General features: G+C 34.9%; 1 protein-coding gene and 1 non-coding gene across 4 annotated transcripts in view; both read left to right on the forward strand.

The window, feature by feature from the left end:
• Positions 1-15,341, forward strand: part of KPNA4 (karyopherin subunit alpha 4) — a 61,399-nt gene that overhangs the window by 36,515 nt on the left and 9,543 nt on the right. For all 3 annotated transcript variants that reach the window (XM_026016449.2, XM_072752376.1, XM_026016450.2), the window contains 5 exons: positions 1,666-1,835; positions 1,925-1,969; positions 4,943-5,074; positions 10,641-10,769; positions 12,147-12,251. In XM_026016449.2, the coding sequence (XP_025872234.1) occupies positions 1,666-1,835; positions 1,925-1,969; positions 4,943-5,074; positions 10,641-10,769; positions 12,147-12,251 (581 nt within the window). The remainder of the gene's footprint in view (positions 1-1,665; positions 1,836-1,924; positions 1,970-4,942; positions 5,075-10,640; positions 10,770-12,146; positions 12,252-15,341) is intronic.
• LOC112933337 (small Cajal body-specific RNA 7) lies at positions 10,963-11,291 on the forward strand. The gene has a single exon (XR_003237647.1).

Consider the following 15,341-nt stretch of genomic DNA (forward strand, 5'->3'; position numbering starts at 1 on the left):
GAGAGAGAGAGAGAGAGAGAGAGAGAGAGGCAGAGACACAGGCAGAGGGAGAAGCAGGCTCCATGCAGAGAGCCTGACGTGGGACTCAATCCAGGGTCTCCAGGATCATGCCCTGGGCTGCAGGCGGCGCTAAACCGCTGTGCCACCGGGGCTGCCTTCAAGATGTTTTTAAACTAGAGATGGACTTTACCCAGACTCAAGAATTTGAAAAACTATCCTCCAGTGAATGGAGAATGGAAAAATCTGGAGTCTGAACTGTGTTATGTCCCTTGCTATTAAAATTTATTTTTGCCACAGATTATTGTTCTTGCATGGAAGTAGTCAATATTACACTCATGTACCTTTTCTATATTACTCTCTGAGGGCCAAGATAGAATGCAGAGGATGATTAGTGTCCCGCAGTTAAAAGAGTTTTTAAAATGGGAAAGTTTCTGTAAATTAAACTATTCTTCGTATATGGTATATTCCTACTAGCAATGCTATCTTTTGTGTATCCAGATTCCTTCACCCCTTTGCTTTTATACCAAATTTTAGATTTGTAACTCTTAATGCAGCATCTTGATCTTTGGTTTTAAACTAGTGACATTGTAGAATAATTAGAATACATGGATGCCAAAAGAACAGGCATTTTGTCTCTAAATATTACAGTGCAAGGAAAAGAGGTTTCATTTAGAGAATGTAATACTTAACATGGCTTTAAAACTAGAAATTACAGTGATGTTATAGATACAGAAGTTATATTTGGCAGTTCTCTAAGGCAACAATTCTCAAACTTTAGCCTGTTTTCAGAATCATATAAAGAACCTGTTAAAACCCAGAATTTTGGATCAGTTTAATAGATCTGAGATAGGGCCCCCAAATTACTGTGGGAACCACTGCTCTAGGGATATTGGTTCATCCCCTCCTTTTTTGACACTTTTTTTTTTTTTTTAATTCTATTTTGGACCTAGTTTTTTAAAATGTGTAGTTAATACTTTTGGTACTCAGGGATCCCTGGGTGGCTCAGCGGTTTGGCACTTGCCTTCAGCCCAGGGTGGAATCCTGGAATCCTGGGATCGAGCCCCACATCATGTTCCCTGCATGGAGCCTGCTTCTCTCTCTGCCTGTGTGTCTGTCTGTTTGTCTCTCTCTCTCTCTCTCTCTCTGTGTGTGTCTCATGAATAAATAAATAAAATCTTGAAAAAAAAATACTTTGGTATTTTTGGTATACTCTGATATTGGAGCACAAGTATAAATTCTACAACCATTTTTTTTTCTAGTAGTATTTCGGGGTGTATATATATATGTGTGTGTGTGTGTTTTATTACATGAAAGTTGTTAAACTGAGAGTACCATCGAGAGAGAAAATAAAAGCAACAGTTTTCTGCCCACCAGATACTCTGAAGGATCCTTAGGCTCCTAATTTTGAATGGCATAAAATCGTAGATGAACAATTTATAAACATGAACATGGAATGATGTGCAAAAAAATCTTAGTACTTTATGTCGCTTCTCTTGGCTTAAAGACCTAAAATGAGAACTTGGTTATTGTTGTCTAAAACTTGTATATAAAGCTAAGTAGTATATCTAGTTAAAATACAGAAAGCAGCCTATCAAACTCAGTGCTTTGTTTTCTGAATTGATTATTGTCAACGTATTTTATTGAATGAATCACTCCTTCCTACAGGTGATGGGCCACAGTGTAGAGATTATGTCATAAGTCTTGGAGTTGTGAAACCTTTACTTTCCTTCATAAGTCCGTCTATTCCTATAACATTCTTAAGAAATGTTACTTGGGTTATGGTCAACTTATGTCGCCACAAAGATCCACCACCCCCAATGGAAACCATTCAGGAGGTAAACAGGTGTTTCGTGTTTTGTTTTTTAACTATAAACTAGATACCATTATGTATATGTTTTCTGAATCTGTATATTTCTTTCTCCAGATTCTTCCAGCTCTTTGTGTCTTAATTCATCACACAGACGTAAATGTAAGTATTTTTTATGTGTATATATGTATGTCCTGGGCCGCCCCTATGACACAGGGAAGAATATATTCTACTGAACATGATGTTCTGTGTACTCGATTAGATTTTTCCATTTCAAGAGTTGTAATAACATAACTTGCTATTATTATATTTACTTTGTGTTTACCTGTATCATAAAATATAATTTACACTGAAGAAATCAAGCCTAACTATATTTTGGCCTGAATAATGTCATGTGGAGAGTTGGGGGAGTAAGAACTCATTTTGGAAGTTCTTAAAATTACCTCTGTGGTTGTGCATGTGTGAGAGAGAGAGAAAGAAAGAAAGATCAAAACTCATTTTGAAAGTTCCTACAGTTGCCAGTTAGTGATCTCTCTCACTAAGATTATATCTTTGGTCAAGAGCTTTTTATGAAAGCTCATTTTGACGGTCTAGCCAGTGTTTGAGAGACTACATAGGCCTAATAGTATTTTCATTTTTTGAAAGATAAAAAGAAATATTTGTGCCTTTACGTATGGGTTTATATTTGTATGTATGCACCAATCCAAGAACATCAGTTACTCTTTAATTTCAGTTTTACTATGTTTTTCCATCTACAGTGACTTTGATAGTGGTTTCACATGATATAGAGAGAACTCATAAATATCCAAACAAGAACAAAAAAACTAGTGCAGACTAAATTTTAAACATAATACATATACCTTATTCATTCTCACCAACCCAAATGGCAAAGGAAAAAGCACCTTAGGAAGTATGAATGAGGTGGGAAACTGACTGCTTATAAAACCAGCTTTGCCTTTAATGTGTTAGAAAAGCAAGGAATATGTTGGGTAAAGGAAATCACAGGGATACAACATTGAGGAGCTCTGGTTCTTTGAAAACAGCTTAGTGTGATGAACAGTGTTTGATAAGCTGCTTCATTCCTTTTCAGTTTCTAGGGTAATGCCATTTTTCCAAGTTCTCTTTAAAGCATATGGAACAAATTAAAGTTAGAATTACACTACATCAAGCGGTGACATAGGGAATAAAATTCATTAGATGAACATGATCTTTGCTTTAAAGATAATTTTGTTTTAGATCCTGATAGTCTAGAATCTTTTTTTTTTTTTTTTTTTTTTTTTTTTTTTTTTTAGAATCTTTATATACATATATAGAGCCATTTTGAGTTTGGCTCCTTAGTGCCAAGTTTGTTATTTCAAGTTACAAATTTTAATATTTTACTTTTAAAAGAGTTCCAAGGAAGATTAATCTCAAAGTTTATACCTCTACCAGAAAACCAGACATCTTGGTTGATCTTATTCAGAGATACACCGTGTTCTTTCCACCTATTTACCCCAATCCAGTTTAGATTTAGATAGCTCCATTTTTCTTGCTTTTAATAGATCTTGAATTTTTCAAGCCAGTCTCATTGTTCTTTAGTAGCATGTTTACTGTATGTTTATTAAAAATATAGTCTTCTTATGTAAACACTTAGCAGCAAATTCTTAAATCGGACCGTGAAAGAACTAAAAAAGTAAATAAAACTGCTTCCACAAACCATATATGAAACACTGAAATTACAACTGTAGTTATAATCAGTAAATTTATTATAGAATATTAACTTCAAGAAGTATATATGATGTCAAGTCTTTTTAAATTGTGATTGTGATATAAGCATATTCATGATGTTTAGTGTTGGGCCTTTTAAATAAATTGTATCTGGATTTTATATACAGTCAGGGAGACAACTTGAAATTTTTTGCCTGTATCGACAAATTTTGGCATATGTTGGTACTCTGGAAAAAAGTCTTATGTTTGTAAGTTGAAATTTAGTTCTTTCACATATTTTGATACCACTTTATGTGTGTGAATTCTTTCATTTGGTGTCTTTTTAACATTAAAAATAGCCAAAGAGCTTTCTCCAGTTTTTGAAAGGAACAACAGCAAAGTGTTGTTTTCTCCTTCCAAGAAATTCTCAGATGTTTTAAACATATCATTGGTAGGATTTAAACAATTTCAAACCTTTCTGACTTGTCTTTTGGCACATAGTTAATATTCCAGAAAGGCTTCAGAAGTAAAGTTCCAGGCACAATTATTATTCCTGTGTCTTTATCAATAACTCTGTTATTTATGCAGCAGTTTTACACAGTTGTCATACTTCCTTTTGGATATAACTTCTAATTAGGACTTAATACAAAAGAAAGATGAAACACAATGGCCTGCTGAACTTCACAATAAAGTTATTCAAAATTATAGTTTATTTTTTAGTATTTAACTGCAGAGGGTTGGTTTTTTTTTTTTTTTTTTACAAGTAGTTTTGGCAGATGCTGTAAATTATGCATTTTCTTTTTTTTACTAGAATGTTTTTGATTATAGATCACACAGATTGTCCTATGGTTGCTTGTAATGTCTTGATCTGCAGCTGTAAGACACTTCCACTATGAGAAGTTGCCTGCAGTTTTAATAAGGCAAAGCAAACTGGTTGGAAAAGATGAAAAGTACTATGCTCCTAATACTGAAATAACTGGCTTTAGACATATCTACATGACACCACTAGAAAACAACTTGAATATACACATCTAGCCCAGAGGTTCTGAGTCACTCCATATGCTGAGTACACATGGGCTTATGTATTTACTTCAGTGTCTTTGGACATATGTCTTGGTATGACCATTTGGGAAAGAATGTCTTTTTCTCCTATTTCATGTGTGGTGTAGTGTCTATCTTAGTGAATTAAGACTAGATACTAAAAAAAAGAAAAAAGGATACTAACCTGTGCTCAGGATCATAATTAACCAAATCATCCTCAATATGGCTAAAGGATGCACATACTTCATTCAGACATTCATAGATAGATGATGATGTTTAATATAATAGAGACGATTTAGATTTCAGTGAATTGAGATGAGACAAGAAAGGAAAAATTGTAGTGAAATAATCATAGGTTAGTCTGTATGGTTAAGAATTATTAAAGTGAATTTTCATTGTATCCATTAGATATTGGTAGATACAGTCTGGGCCCTCTCTTACCTTACTGATGCTGGCAATGAACAGATACAGATGGTAATAGACTCTGGAATAGTCCCTCACTTGGTTCCTCTGCTCAGCCACCAAGAAGTTAAAGTTCAGGTGAGTTTGTTGTTGATAATGATATGAGGTATTTTGTTTATCACTAATTTGCTTTAAGCATGGCATTCAAAAATGGACAATTTCATTAGTTCAAAGTATATTTCTAGCCTAATATCACATCTTTTTTAAAATATTTTTTTCTTTATTGATGTACAGTTGACACAATATTGCATTAGTTTCAGGTATACAACATAATGATTCAGCTTCTCTATAAGTTGTACTATGCTCACCACAATATAATGCTATTACAATACCACTGATTATATTCCCTATGCTATACTGTGTATCCCATGACTTACTCATCAAATTACTGGAAGTCTGTATCTCTTGATCCCTTTCACCCATTTTCCCCATCCCTCCACGTCCCTTCTCTCTGGCAACCATCAATTTGTTGTCTATATTGATGGGTCTCTTTCTGCTTTTTGTTTGTTTGTTCGTTCGTTTTGTTTTTTAGATTCTACATATGAGTGAAATCATATGGTATTTGTCTTTCTTTGACTTACTTCACTTAGCATAATACTCTTTAGGTCCGTCCATGTAGTTGTACATGGCAAGATCTCTTTCTCTTTATGACACACACACCATGCTTTTATCCATTCATCTATCAGTGGACACTTGGGTTGTTTTCATACCACACCTATTATAAGTAATGCTACAGTAAACATAGGGACGCATATACCTTTTTGAAATAACATATCTTTGTTGAAAAGAGTGAGATATTATATACCCATTTTAAAGATGGAGAAGAAAATGAAGTAAGATCACTACAGGTCAATAAGAACCTCCCCCTCTCTTTCTCCCTCCCCCTCTCTTTCCCCATACCTCACCAGAATCCCATCCCAAGGAACCTCCCCCTCTCCTTCTCCATCCCCCTCTCTTTCCCCATACCTCACCAGAATCCCATCCCAAGGCATCTCCTTTTTAAGTTATTGACTTCTAAGGTAGACCTAGGAAATTCATATGGTAACTTGAGTGTCATCTGAAACAAGTACTGATTTTTTTTTTCTATTCTTAGTTTTCTTCATTTTTCCTACTCTTCTCCCCCCCCCCCGCTCCCCCCCCCCTTTTTTTTTTAGCTCTCCATGCTGCACCACACAAGCTTAGTTAATGCTTAGTTTCATTGGCACTGTAATAAAGGCTTTATACTGAAATATGCTGCTTAGGGCCTTCCTAAATTGATTCCTTTTAGTTATTTAAAATCTTTTTTTTTTTTTTTAATGGAGCAACTGGGTGGCTCCATTAAGCATCTGACTTCAGCTCAGGTCAAGATCTTGGAGTCCTGGGATCTAGCCTCAAGGTGGGCTCAGTGGGGAGTGCTTGTCCCTCTACCTCCCCTCTCTGCTCCTCCTGCCACACTCTCAAATAAATAATTTCTTTTATAAGTAAATAAAATCTTGTTAAAACTTTGTTTTATCCTTTTATTATTTTTAAATCCTTCCACATAAATATTTATCCCAAACTTCCATCTAGATAGAGTCAAAAAAAGAGGTTGAAAAGTTCACACAAATATTAGAAGCAGTAACTGTCAACTGTGGTGGTAAAGGGAGATACAGCATTTTCTTCCTATCCTTCTGAGATAAATAGTATGCTTTAACCATATGATGGCTTATGGTCTGTTCAATAATAGCTTAAGGAAAACTGTTCATCTGATTCACTATTAACCCTGGTGGATATTAAAATCAACTGTGAAGCTTAAAGAAAAAAAAATTATTTTCATTGCTTGACCCCTAGAGATTCTGTTTTAGTAAATCTGGGATATTTCCTAGAAACCTGAGCATTAAAAAGCTCTTCAGATTATACTCATGTGCAGTTAGAATGGAGAACACAAACCTTAAAATTTAAGGCAATTTAAGGAAGGAGGGAACACTTAGCTGAATTCAGGAATAGAATAATTTGCCATGTAGAGGTATTTGACTAGGGGCACCTATCTAGTTCAGTCAGAGGAGCACACAACTCTTGATCTCAGGATATTAAGTTTGAGCCCCATGTTTTATGTAGAGATTACTTAAAAAAATAAACTTTTTAAAAATAAAATAATTCATACTAGATATTTATCAGTAAGTTTGCATTTCTTCTTTTTTTTTTAAGATTTTATTTATTTATTCATGGGAGACACACAGAGGCAGAAACACAAGCAGAGGGAGAAGCAGGCTCCATGCAGGGAGTCTGACATGGGACTCGATCCTGGGTCTCCAGGATCAGGCCCTGGGCTGAAGGCGGCGCTAAACCGCCGAGCCACCCAGGCTGCCCAAGTTTGCATTTCTTGTATTTATGTCTTGGTATGAGTATATGGTTTTTTGTTTTGTTTTTTTCAGAATGCATCTTTAGTTTTAACATTGGACTTCATTCAGAAATAGGGCTGGAATTTTTCTTTAGCAGCTCTCAATACTTTGTACTTTACATAATAACTAATAGAGGTTTTTAAATTTTTTTCAACTTTGACTCCATAATTTAGGAAAAGAAAATAGTTGTAATGAACTTCCATGTAGGTTTCCTCTATATCCCTACTCATTCCCTCCCCACAAATTATTTTGACACATCCCAGATAGCATATAATTTCATCCAGCTTCTCTTAAAAAATCAGGCTGTGTTTTCACATAATCACAGTACAGTTAGAATATTTTTTTAATCTTAATATTAAAATCCAGTCAGTATCCAAATTTTACTGATTGCTTCATATATTGGCCAAATCAGTTTCCAAACAAGATTGACACATTGCATTTGGTAGCTTTATTTATATGTTTCTGTTACTCTACAATTTTCTTTTTTCTTTTAAATTTATTTGTGAAAGAAGCTGGATCACTACAAAACATTTTTAAAAGAAATTAAAGAAGACCTAAATAAATGGAAAAACATCAATGTTCATAGATTAGAAGGCAGTGTTGTTAGGGTGGCAGTGCTCCTCAAATTTACCTACAGATTAAATGCAATTCCTGTTGGGGTGCATGGGTGGCTCAGTTCGGTAAGCATCTGTCTTTGGCTCAGGTCATGATCCAGGGTTCTGGGATGGAACTAGAGCTGGGCTTCCTGCTCAGTGGGGAGCCTACTTCTTCTCCCTCTGCCCCTCCCCCTGCTCATATGCTTGCTTCTCTCTCTCTCTCTCTCAAATCAAAATCTTTAAGTGCAATTCCTGTTAAAATCCCAGTTTCTTTTTAGTAGGAACTTAAGCTAATCTTAAAATCCATATGGTAATACAAGGGTCCGAGAAATAGCCAAAACAAGCTTAAAAAAAAAAGTTTGGGGACTTCACTTTCAAAACATAACTGCAAAGCTAAGCGTGAACAAGACTGTGATACTGGCATAAGAGTAGATATATAGATCAGTGAAATACAATCAAGAGTCCAGATATAAACCATATATTTATGATCAATTTATTTTCAACAAAGGTACTAAGAAAATTCAATTAAAAAAATAGTCTGAATTTTCAACAAATGGTGATTCAACAAATGGAGCTGAGACTATTGAATATCAACATGTGAACAAATGAAATTAGACTCCTATATATAAAAATTAGTTCAGAATAGATAAGATACCTAAATATAAGAACTTAAAAGTGTAGGGCAGCCCAGGTGGCTCAGTGGTTTAGCTTCAGCCCAAGGCCTGATCCTGGAGACCCCAGATCGAGTCCCACATCGGGCTTCCTATGTGGAGCCTGCTTCTCCCTCTGCCTGTGTGTCTGCCTCTCTCTCTCTCTCCCCCCCCTCCCTCCCTCTCCCTCTCCCTCTCCCTTTCCCTCTCTCTCTCTGTATCTCATGAATAAATAAATAAAAATCTTAAAAAAAAAGAAAAAGAACTAAAAGTGTAAACCTCTTAGAAGAAAACATAAGCATAAATTTTCATGACCATGGGTTAGGCCGCAGTTTTTTAGATATGATACCACAAGCATGACCAACCAAGGAGAAAAATAGATTAAATTGGACTCACCAAAATTAAAAATCTGTGCTTCCAAGGAGACCATCAAGAAAGTAAGAAGACAGCCCACAGAATGGAAGGGAATATTTGCAAATCATATATCTGAAAAGGAACTTCTATCCAAAATACATAAAAAAACTCTTAAAACTCAACAAAAGACAAATAATCCCAGTAAAAATTGGCAAAACTGGGGATCCCTGGGTGGCTCAGCAGTTTAGCACCTGCCTTCAGCCCAGGGCATGATCCTGGAGTCCCGAGACCGAGTCCTGCATCAGGCTCCCTGCATGGAGCCTACTTCTCCTTCTGCCTGGGTCTCTGCCTCTCTCTTTCTCTGTGTCTCTCATGAATGAATAAATAAGGTCTTAATAAAAAAGGAAAAAAAATTGGCAAAACTTTTAAATACAGTTATCCAGAGAAGACATACAAATGGTCAATAAGCATGTTCTCACATGCTCAACATTATTAGTCATGAAGGAAATGCAAATCAAAGCTGCAATGAAATACCACTTTGTATGCACTGGGATGATATAATCAAAAAGACATTAACAAGTTTTGGCAAGGATGTAGAGAAAGTGTAATCCTTATATACCTATAAAATGGTACACAACCTCTTTGGAATACAGTGTGATGGTACCTCAAAAAGTTAGACACAGTTACTGTATAACACAGCATTTTCTACTCCCACGTGTGTGTGTGTGTGTGTGTGTGTACACGTGTACACCCACCCAAGAGAATTGAAAACACATGTTCACCCAAAACTTGCACACAAATGTTTATGGCACTGTTACTTATAATACCCAGTGAAAATCAAATATTTATCAACAACTGAAGAGTAAAATAAAAAATACAAGTAGAATATTGTTTGTCCATGAAAAGGAATGAAGTATCAATACATGCTACAATATGAATGGACTTTGAAAGCATTATTTTAAGTGAAGGAAGCCAGACAAAAAAGGCCACCTGCTGTCTGATTCCAATTATATGAAATGTCTGGAATAGGCAAATCCACAGAGACATCTCAGGCACAGTAGCTGTCAGGAATCATTCACCACCTTCTCCCTGGGCATGAGGAAAATGGGAGTGACTACTGATGGGTACAGATACTCCTTTTTGATGTGATAAAAATATTCTGGAATTATTTATTAGTTATGGTTGCACAACTTTGAATATATAAGAACCACCGAATTCTACACTTTGAAAGGGTGAATTTTATGTTCTATAAATTATATCTCAATTGAGGGGGGGAAAATGAGTCATTTGTCTTGTAAATGTTAAAATTAGTCCCCCAGAAAACTTAAACTTGGAGAAAATGACCTAATACAACTATTAAAAATAATTGATAATTCAAATTCATAAATGTCATACTAAGCAAGAAAAACTTCAGAACACTGTTTTGGTTTGTAATTTATTGAAACACTGAATCAAAAATAAAAAAAAAAGTACTGTCTTATTGTCTTTATGGCCCAAATTACTATCTAAAATTATCCTTATTTGTTTATTGACTATTTTCTACAATAATATTAGCTCCATAAGCCTGTCCTATTCACTTCTCTGTTCAGTATCAGACACAGCTTGGTAAAAAAGAGTAGGTTGGCATGAATGAAAGGGTGTATCTTTCATAATAGAACAACATCTTATTAAATCTTTGTTTCAGACTGCTGCACTTCGAGCTGTGGGCAACATTGTTACTGGAACTGATGAGCAAACACAAGTAGTTTTGAACTGTGATGCTCTTTCACACTTCCCAGCACTTCTGACACATCCCAAAGAGAAAATTAATAAAGTAAGTATTTTTAAATACTAGGTAATAACACACAAAATATCAGCAGTTTTCATTTGTAAAACTTAGGATTCACAAGTGTCTATAATGATTTTTAAGATAAATCATCATTTAGAATACTCTGTTCTTTTAAACATGGATTTATATGATTTTCTGTATATAAAACTAGTTGTAAACATTGCAATTTTGGCTCTCTTGGAAATGATGAAATAGAGATAATTGGGTGTTGAGTGTTGTGTGATTGGAAAATTTTAACGTGTGAGTTAAGTAATTAAGCTTAATATTTTATAGATACTTAATAGAATGTGTGTGTGTGTTTGTGTTTGTGTGCTCATGGAGGCTATTGAAAGGGGGCACTGACTGGTGATGCTGATATTGGAGTGCATCTGAGGCTGTTGTAGAAATACATGGGTTGTTGATTACAACGTTGCCGATGATTATAACCCAAGAACAGCTCACCTAAGTAGCCTAGCACCCTAAAATCTCTAACAGGTTCATTAAACATGGTCCTGTGATCTGATCCAAAAGAGCCCACTTCATACTAGCTAATACTAATAGCTTTGGGAATAAAATTTGTTTACTAATTTTTTTTAGAGAAAATGTTTCCCTTTGTATTGATTAATATTATAAACTTATTATGTCTGGTAAATTACAGTGATAACCTACATAGGATATGAGGTACATATTTTGTCTTATTTTGTGCTAACTGATCTCAGTGTGCATTTATTATCAGTGAAGCTTGTGAAACACTTGACTACCATTATCTTGGCAAAAACAGCAAGCACCACTAAAATGTAAAGGGTATCATAAAAAGATCATTAAGGTAGACCAATGAAGCAATCAAACATCTGGTTCTATGTTAGCTCTTAAGAAAAATGGTGCAGTGAATGACATACAAATAAGTATACTTATAAAACCACTGTTTCAATTTTCACGTCTCCATTATTATGGATAATTGAGATTTGCCAACTTTGGCTAGAATTCTTGGTCACAGTAGAATAGAGAAAAAAGCACATTATGTGAGGGGGAGGCTGAATCTCATTTACAGTAGTTTTAGGATTTGTATCTGTATTGGAGCTCATGGATACCTTAGTATTTTGTTGAGACAAACTTCTTTGGAGTCTTATGTTTGGGAACATTGCTTTCAAGAATTCTTCAGAAGGGTCAGCTCATTATGACTTGAATTAGGGCCGTTAACAATTTGTTCAAAGAAAATGTGGAAGATGGGGAGGATAGATGAGTTGAGATTCCTGAAATTTTTATTTTGGAACTCATTCCATAATGAAAAAGCATTTGGACATTGTAACAAATGTAGTGAATTTAGTTCAGATGCAGATTTTAATTTTTAATGAGAAATATTGAAGGGGTCTTGTTCTGCAGGAAGCAGTGTGGTTCCTCTCTAACATCACCGCAGGAAATCAGCAGCAGGTTCAAGCAGTAATTGATGCCAATCTTGTACCAATGATAATACATCTTTTGGATAAGGTAAGAAAACATCTTATATATATCTGAGTAAGAGGAAAAGGATTTAAATTTTAACAAATTATGTGAATATATGCCTCTGTTTAATTAGAATCTATACAGTAGCATGTATACTATGGTAAAGTAATATTAAAGTAAAAACTTTAAAAATTGCAGTTTTTAAATATAAAAACACATTTCTTTTCAGGAACTCCTGACTCTTCTTTGGTATCATTCCTTTACTAATACTACCATTTTCCTGGTATTTATTAAAAATACATTATTAGGGCAGCCCCGGGGGTGCAGCGGTTTAGCGCCGCCTGTAGCCCAGAGTGTGATCCTCAAGACCTGGGATCGAGTCCCACGTCAGGCTCCCTGCATGGAGCCTGCTTCTCCTTCTGCCTGTGTCTTTGCATCTCTCTCTCTCTCTCTCTCTCTCTCTCTCTGTGTGTGTGTGTGTGTGTGTGTCTCTCATGAATAAATAAATAAAATCTTAAAAAAAAAGACATTATTGTTTTTAAAAAACATTACTAATGATGATAATATTCAAGATCATATCATATACTGCTGATTATAAATGCTTACATACTACTCTCATCATTCTACATATATTACTTTATATAATACTGCAATTCCATGAGGTTAAGAATTATCCCCTGTGACAGGTAAAGAAACTGTGGTATAGACAAGTAAATTGCCCAAAATCAGATAGCAAGTAAGTGTGCTATTTAATCGTATGCTGTATCCTCTCTTATGCTTACATTAACATTTGGGAAAGAGACCATTTAAAATGTCACAATTGGGGGAATCCCTGGGCGGCTCAGTGGTTTAGCGCCTGCCTTTGGCCCAGGGCGTGATCCTGGAGTCCCGGGATCGAGTTTTACATCAGGCTCCCTGCATGGAGCCTGCTTCTTCCTCTGCCTGTGTCTCTCCCTCTCTCTCTCCTCTCTCTCTCTCTCTCTCTCTTTCTGTCTCTCATGAATAAATAAATAAACTATTTTTAAAAAAAATAAAAATAAAATGTCACAATCACAGAAAGAGGGTTTTTTCTGAATGGTGACCTGTCATTAAAGAGAAGGTAAAACCTTTGTCTTCTTTCCCTCCATGTTTTCTACAAACTGGTAATAAAGACTAAGCTTCCTGTAAACAAACTGGTAGATCTGGTTCAATTTTTTAGGCAAGGCTTTTAATACACTACTCTACATTTCCTGATGATTCACATCAGAAGATACATACTGTTTGTCCTGTATCTCCAGATATCCTACATCTGTCCTGTACAGATTAATGAGTGAGCTCTCAGGTATTATGAGCCTACATCAATTGATTGTTATAAACCTATCCATCAATCTTTGCCTACTAGTTTTCAGGTAGTCATTAGCGATCATTGAATGGATCCCTTATTTTACCAGGAACTGCAAAATGCTGACTTTCTGATTCTGTCATTCTTTTTTTTTGGTGTGTGTGCGACTTTTTTTTAATATATTTATTTTTTATTGTTGTTCAATTTGCCAACATATAAAATAACACCCAGTGCTCATCCCATCAAGTGCCCACCTCAGTGCCCTTCTGTCATTCTTTATGTTATTAACTGTGATTTTTCAGTGAAAAGTTTTTTTCGTTATCAGCTATTGGTTTACTCTGAAATATGGTTCATATAAAAAAAGGCAAGATAAATTCTCATTATCATGTAGGGTTTTTTGTTTTGGGGTATGTGTGTGTGTGTGTTTTAAGTAGGCTCCACATGGGGCTTGAACTCACAACCCTGATACCAAGACCTGAGCTGAGATGAAAAGTCATGTTTAATAGACTGAGCCACCCAGGTGTTCCATTATCTCTGTTTTTAGAATAACATGGTTCCCTAACAACCTCAAAAGAATACTAGGGTGGAGTTTTTAAAGTCATTAGGAAATTATGGATTTTATGTATTTTTTATAAGTTTTAGTCCATTGTAGTTATTTTTTCTAACACTCAGATTGTCCCTAACAAATGGGAATCTCTTAAACTTAGTGTCTGTGTCTTTTTTACATCACCCCAATAGTTTTTCAGAGCTTCCTACTTGTTGAATATGACACAGTTCTTAAGCATATTTTCTCTATTTTCTGACCTAAACTCTGTGATGTCCTTTTTAGGTAGCAGATGGTATTTAAGAATTATAATTATAGTTCAGGTCCTAAGAAAGATGATTGCTACAAGGTTGTCACTGTTTCTAGGTCTGAGTGAACAAAATGGGTGATAATGTGTATGGTTTTCTTTGTTTTTAGAAAATAGAAAATAGGGGTACCTGACTGGCTTGGTCAGTAGAGCATGTGACTTTTGATCATCAGGGTCATGAGCTTAAGCCCAACATTGGGCATGGAGCCTACTTTAAAAAAAGAAAAAAAGAAAAAAAAGTAGAAAATATATAGTAATTTCATGAACATGAAAATTCATAAGATACAAATCGCGAAAAATAATTAATTTAAAAATGATGAGTGAAAAGAAACTGTCAGATACTACTGGGTATTTAGGATAAACTTTTTACATTCTCTTAGATTTTTATATTTTCATCTTTTATGCTGGAAGTCTTTCTAAAAAGATTAAAATATATATTGAGATACAAAATTTATCAAAATAGCAAGCTGACATTGCCATTAAACATGACTACTCCAGTTTTAAGATTTCTTTGAGGATAGTAATACATAATTTTTGTATGTGTGGTTAAGTCACCAAGTTGATACACAGTTAGGTTATTTATTATATGGGGAAATTACTTTAGTATTTTTTGTTTGTTTAGGGTTTTTGGTTATATAAAGCACTATATGGTTTCCGAGTAAAAAAAAAATATGCACCTTATTTTCAAGGTGCATATTTTCAATATTTTACCAGTTTATATTTGGGATTATTGGATGTGCAGATAGGCTTTATGTAAATCTTGCCGTATAATAACCCCCTCCCTCCGTTAGGATTGTACCATTTTACAATCCTGCCAGCCTCACTGATAGGTATTTACATTGTATCAGTCTGATATAAAAAAATAGATATCACACTGCAATATTGATTTTTATTCCTCATATAAGTTTTTTCTTAATTATAAGCGTTTTCCCAGGTTGCTAGTCTAATTTGTATTTAACAACT

The sequence above is a fragment of the Vulpes vulpes genome, chromosome 3, assembly GCF_048418805.1.
Source record: "Vulpes vulpes isolate BD-2025 chromosome 3, VulVul3, whole genome shotgun sequence".
Classification (NCBI taxonomy): domain Eukaryota; kingdom Metazoa; phylum Chordata; class Mammalia; order Carnivora; family Canidae; genus Vulpes; species Vulpes vulpes.